Source organism: Solanum pennellii, chromosome 5 (assembly GCF_001406875.1).
Source record: "Solanum pennellii chromosome 5, SPENNV200".
Lineage (NCBI taxonomy): Eukaryota > Viridiplantae > Streptophyta > Magnoliopsida > Solanales > Solanaceae > Solanum > Solanum pennellii.
In genome coordinates this window covers 69,842,134-69,848,773 of record NC_028641.1, presented here as the reverse complement: position 1 = coordinate 69,848,773, position 6,640 = coordinate 69,842,134, and the positions used below count along the sequence as shown (strand labels likewise).

Sequence of the window (6,640 nt, the reverse complement as noted above, 5' to 3'; positions counted from 1 at the left end):
GGGGGGGGGGGGGGGGGATGATAGGGGTGATTTGGTATTACGCAAAACACTTCTTTTTAAAAGTGATTAAGTTTTCCTTTTGTAATTATTTTGAAAAAATGTCACGTGTCATCAATGCACTGGTTATCTTTTTGGTTTTATCAAAATTCATTGTTTAAGAATTATTTTGGGGAAGATGACAAATGTCCTCATTTTATTGGACATTTTGCAGGTCACTCGCTAGTGTAACAAACACACATTATATGTTTTTGCTTATTGAAAGAAAGTGTCAAAATGACGTAACGGTACTCTGCATGAGGTGTCTAAAGTGAACATCTCCCAAAGATGTCTAAGTGAAACTTCGTGCCAACTTTAGGGGGGCCTATATTTAAATAATCATCAAGTCATGAAATAGAACAAAAATCGGAATGATTACAAAAGGAACATAAACATACATGATCGGGAAAAAAATGCAAAATGTTTTAAATGCAAAATGTTTTTATGTGTATCATATTGCCCAAACCAGAAGAACCAAAGATTCCTCTTAACTATTCACAACTGCACAATGCTTCCTAATTTCACCATCAGAACCTGTTTTAACTTCAATTCTTCCCATTTTCTCCATTGATTGAGAAAATTCAGCATAAAACTCTTTAAGTGATCCCGCGACAAGTTGTTCAATGTATGTCTTTGTTGTTGTACTTGTTGTTAGGGCTGCATCGGATTGGAAGAGTCCTCTCCTTTTGAGTAAAAGCCTGTAATAGCTAAGATCAAATGTCCTGAAACTCCCTGGGTCCATTTCAACTATTGTGGTGTTATCGTTAATTGATTTACATTTATTTGCCTTAAGGTTGGCTGCATATTCACTGTCTAGAGATGGATCTTCAGTACCAAAAGTTCCAGTAAAATTGTACAAACGCGTTGAAAATGACGAGCAATGAGAGATTCCAATAGTGTGAGCACCTGGAATATTATTGTTAAGACTTGAAATTCCATACTGAGTCAACTTGTCACATAAAATGAAACAGAGAACGTAATAATTTTGACTTTACCAGATAATAGGACCAAGTCTTTAAGGTCAAGACCCTTCTTAGCAAAATCATTTTGGAGAGTTGAAAAGTTACTAGTTGGAGCTGGAATGTCTGTTAAGGTTTCTGAAGCATTAGAGATTCTTCCATCTCTTCTTCCTGTTGGTACACTCCATGAAGGACCTCCCTATATATATATCATGCCCAAAAATATAAAATTAAAATGGTCAAACATAACATATAAAATAAAAGAAAAAAAATGATAAATATATCTCAAAACTATTGTAAATCATATATATGCAGATATCTTGTATCATGTTTTTGGGACATGGTATCCCTGTCTTCCAAAAACTAGAGCATATATACCCTTCACTTTAATGGAAGACTAAATAGGGACACATTACACAATCTTATTCGTCGATCCGATATTTATTAAATGTCAGATCTGTAGATAAGATTATCACACGTGTATGTCCGTTAGTATAAAGGGTATATATGCTTTAGTTTTTAGACGACGGGGGCACCAATGTCCCAAAAGGTTACGTTGACGGATGGTATCTGCATACCATTTAAATTAGTTCGGAGGTATATTTGTCATTTTTCCTTAAAATAAATTGTAATGTTGAAGTTGTTGTCTTACTGTGACGACAACGGAATCTCTAGCGACTAAGGCAACAATATCAGCACAAGAGACAACTCCAGGACATTCATCTTCAATTAATTTCTTCACATTATCAATGAATGAGAAACCTCTAAGTGTTAAATTTGGAGCACCAACTTTTTCAGTTTGGTTTCCTGTACTTGAAGTGAAATTCAAGAGCACAGATGCATCACATCCCTACAATCACCACAAAAACAATTAATGATTCTCATTCTGACAAAGTAAGACATATACATTGAAACAACAGATGTAATTAATAATTACGTATTACGTACCCTGACAAAGCAATCGTGGAAATGCATTCTGATTAAGGCAGCAGCAAGAGATGGAGCATTTGGAATGTGTTTATGGACATAGTCTAAGATGATCTTCTCTGCTTTTGGACAACTCTTGGCATAGAAGTTTTGTTGTAATTGAGCATTGCTAGACACTAAGATACACATCAATATTAGAGGACACAAATACACAAATGTAGCCATTTTGTTTCTTATCTTCAAATAGATAGAAACTAGTTTTTTTTTTCTATGTTTGTGTTATACACACATCAACTCCTAAAGGAAATTTATAGGCACTAGGATTTGAACAGAGTTAACTAACATGTGCTTATGTTAGTTTTTCCTATTTGTTTGTTTGGTTGATTGATTAATTAAATAGTTACAGTCTTTCGTACTCTTTCAGTAATAAATATTCATATTTTGTTTGGCCATCTTCCCTCTTCCATGCATAAATACTCCCACTAGTATCCTTCATTTTAATTAAGGTTAGGATTAGACATATATGGAGGACACTAAATAAGTGTCCGTTTGGATTGACTTATTTTAGGTGCTTTTAAGCTAAAATAACTTTTAAGCAGTTTTGAAATGTTTGAATAAGTTAAAAAATGCTTATAAACACTTATTTTAAAGTCAAAATAACAAAAATAAGCCAAAAGTCATAAGTTAAAAATCCTAACTTATGACTTGTCGCTTATAAGTCACAAGTAAAAGTCAATTCAAACAGGCCCGAAGTGTGTCGATTTCTAGTAAATGATAGCTACAAATTTGAAGAGTCTCTAATACTCTACAATTACTTGCGATCTTTACCGATAATTAGTCGTCAATGGTAACAACTTAATTATCGCTATATATTTTTGTAGACGTAATTAACAGTTTTTGTAAATGTCTCTAAAGCTAATAAGGATATTGGGTCCAATAATATACTAATACAATAAATATTTTACTCTTTTTTAATATGCATATTATTGCCCCTAAAAGTTAATTTTGTTACGATGAATGCACTTAATAAATGACATAAAATTTGTTTTAGTAGATTTAAGTCAGGTTGTTTATGAACACTTTAAGAACTTTATTTAATTTTTTATTTTTCCATTTTACCAACAACAACAAAAGACCTTGTATTTTTTTTCATATACATATGTAACATGATTAATCCTGAATTTAGACGTTTTACGTGAATTCTTAGATATATATTTAACTCTTTCTCTCTAATATATATATATATATTACTTATTTGTTTTTCGCACATATAAAAAATCGAAATCCTTGTGTTTTATCATTTTCTTGATCAGTTTAATTGTTTTTTACTTTTGTGGTTGGTATTATTGGAATTGAAAAATAGAAAAACTCACCTGCTCCTCAAGTTGTATCAGAAATTATATGTAGGAGCCAGGACAACTCACACATATTCTCATATGCAAATATGCTTTTGACATATGTCCACATCAATTCATTATTGCTTTGCTACTTGTTTGACGTTTTCTCAAAATTGAAACAGTTAGATAAAGGTTTCATATAAATCGTACAAATTAGAGTTTTTGGCTAAAATTATTTTTGAAATATGATATAAATCTAAAGTACATTCTTGTGTTATATAATAGGAAAAAAAAATATTCTTAAACTATTCGAAAAGTTGCAATCCTTCTCTCTATTATTTTTTTTAAGAACTCAAGCCACCAAAAAAAATGTGCCAAATCGATCTTTTAGAAATTGAAGGTTTAAATCATATTAAGACAAAATATATTCAAATTCTGAATATTTTTTGTAAAAGGTATAGCCAAATACAACTTCAACTTCAAAATTTTCAAACAAATGAATTATTATTTTTTAATTTTCATAACCAAACGCCTACGTAATTTCACTAAATATTCAGTATTTTTTACATTGTATAAAATGTGAATTGCATTATATATATATAGTACACGTACTAAATATTTTATTAAAGAAAATCTCTAATTAGTTGGACATAATATTTTTAAAATAATTCTTTTTACATAATCTTTCTAATCATCGTAATCTAATGTATAAATATTTCAAAACTTATGTATTGTTGCAATTTACTTGATGATGCAAAAAAAATATAAACTTAACAACGCAAAAAATTTAAATTATGACAATGAAATATTCATTTTCAATCCATATCCTTCTTTTTTAGATACTTGTATTTTTTCATTGTTGTTAAGACATAACCAAATTATTATTTTTATTGGTTCAATTAGTTTTCTAATAAAAATAGACTGAAGGTTGATTCTTGTTATATTTTGGATAATATAAGGATGTTTTCTGCTCACTTAGATAATATAAGGATATACATTAGATTTGAGTTATAGTTGAGGATTGATTTTAGTAAAAAAATGCGAAAAACTGTTTTATTTTCAAACATTTGAACATGGACTTATGGACTTTTAGTATAGTTTTAAATATCAAAATTTTAAAATGTTGAATTGATCTGATTCAATTAAGTCTTAATGATTATCAATTTGATTTTCAAAAAATGAAAAAATGAGTTAGAGGGAGGAAGTAGTTATTAACGGGTTGTATCAAGCAATTGCTGGCAGATAAGGCATTGACCATATTCTCATAATTAAGTAATTTGGTTACTATTCACAGAATTTGTTTTCCTTGTTGTATACAAGGGTAGGGGACCTTCATGTTTCTATTAGAATTATATATATATATATATCTATAATGGAGAACTTTTATGCTCTATTTATCTTTATTTATCTATTATATTAGAAATGGAAAAAAGAAATTGGCCAGAAAATTTAGTTAGAATTTGACCAAAATGATTAGATAATGTATTTTACACTATGTTATTTTATTTATTTTTGCACATTTTTACTTTTTAATCAAAAAATTGAAAAAAAGATCAGTTTATTTTAAAATTTAAAAGGATATTATAGAATTTTTCAATGTCTAGCCAAATTTTCTGGCAGTTTAGCATTATTATCCATTAGAAATAGTTATCCAATAAACTTATTCACCTTGCTTGGAAAATTAAGAGATAATTTTTTTTTCTATTTTATCTTTGCAATTAAATACAACTATTTGATATCTAATATATTTCTCAAAGTATCAAATTTAACATATTTAAGGGCAACTTTCACATATAGCAAATAAAAATAATTCATATAATTGCGCTCCATAGCAAACATAGAAACTGTATAATTCTCTATACATATACAGTTGAAGCAAATTGCATAAAACGAAGTGTATAAAACAAGAAAGAGAAAGACACTTGGGCAGAGAACTGTATAAAAACGAAGTGTATAAAACGAATTGTATTATTATAAGTGTATAGAACGATTATATACAATTTGAATTTGTATAAAATGAGAAAGAGAGAAAGACAAAAGAGACTTGACAAGGAATATACAATTGAATCGAATTGTATAAAACGAGAAAGAGAAAAATTAGATACAATTTGAAAATTGTATAAAACGAGAAAGAGAGAAAGACAAAAGAAACTGGGCAGGAGAGTATTTTTATTGTATAATTATAAGTGTATAGGACGAAAATATATGTACTTGTATGTGTATATATAATTTTCTCACGCTTTATACAAACAGAAACGCAATTTAACATTTCGCTTCTGTTTGTATAAGTGAAAAGGCGAGGGTGGCGAGCGAGATTTGGGAGAGTGGCGAGCGAGATCTGGAAGAGGGGAGAGAGGTAAACAAAAATATATGTATTTATACAATTTTCTCTGCTTTATACAATTAGAAACAATTTTTAAAGTGAGGAAGCGGGCGAGAGATTGGAGGAGAGTGGCGAGCGAGATATTTGGGAGAGAGGCGGCTGGCAATTTTTTGCAAACGTTTGCTATGGATCACAATTAAATTAAACCCTAGCTACTCCATTTATTTTAGGTTATTAGTTTGCTATTATATACAATTTTCCTTATATTTAAAGGGTAATGTAGTAATACTATTCATATTATTTATTTTTCTTAAGGTATTTGTCAAGTCAATAGTGAATAACTATTGTTGGACAAAGTGAGTATTAAGAAAAACTTTAGTTATTACTTATTACTCTGTCGTTCTTTTTTAGTTGTCATATTGCGACTTTTTCAGAGTCAATTTAACTAATTTTTAAAGCTAAATTAGATTATATCAATTCGATATTTTAAAATAATTTTTAGATATCCATAAACTATACATAAAGTACTATAAAATGTAACTTTTTTTCATATCAATATGGTGAAAAAATATATTTAAAGATATTACTCAAAATTTATATCGTCCGACTCTAAAAAGAAAAAACTATGATAACTAAAAAGGAATGAAGAGTAATTGTTTTTAAAATAATCGCTAGATTACATATGCGAATCACACACACACACACACACACACACACGCACGCACGCACGCACACGCGCACACACACACACACACACACACGCACACGCACAGGCACACGCGCACACACACACACACAATTTAAATTTCAACCCTAAACTATTGAGATTTGAGAGTGTGAATTTCATACCTAAACTATCATTTTTTAGTTTGAGAAATACACCTCAGTGGTGTGTGTAATGCACTCTCTCTTTATTTTGAAAAAACCTTGACATATGACATTCCGCATATATAAAATATTTTATCTAGATAAATATTAAATAATAAAATATTAATATTAATTAAAAAATTAAAGATCAAAGTATTACTATCCATATAAAAAGTTAAATTAAATTTCTT

The 6,640-nt window shown here is 29.2% G+C and overlaps 1 protein-coding gene across 1 annotated transcript; it reads right to left on the bottom strand.

Annotated features, from left to right (window-relative positions):
• Positions 1-329: 329 nt before the first annotated feature.
• LOC107018959 (peroxidase 3-like) lies at positions 330-2,215 on the bottom strand. Its single transcript, XM_015219555.2, has 4 exons — positions 1,944-2,215; positions 1,648-1,845; positions 1,032-1,194; positions 330-942 (listed from the first exon to the last, which is right to left on the bottom strand). Exons 1-4 carry the CDS (start codon positions 2,145-2,147, stop codon positions 524-526), a joined length of 984 nt encoding a protein of 327 aa, XP_015075041.1. The 5' UTR covers positions 2,148-2,215; the 3' UTR covers positions 330-523.
• Between the last annotated feature and the right edge of the window lie 4,425 nt (positions 2,216-6,640).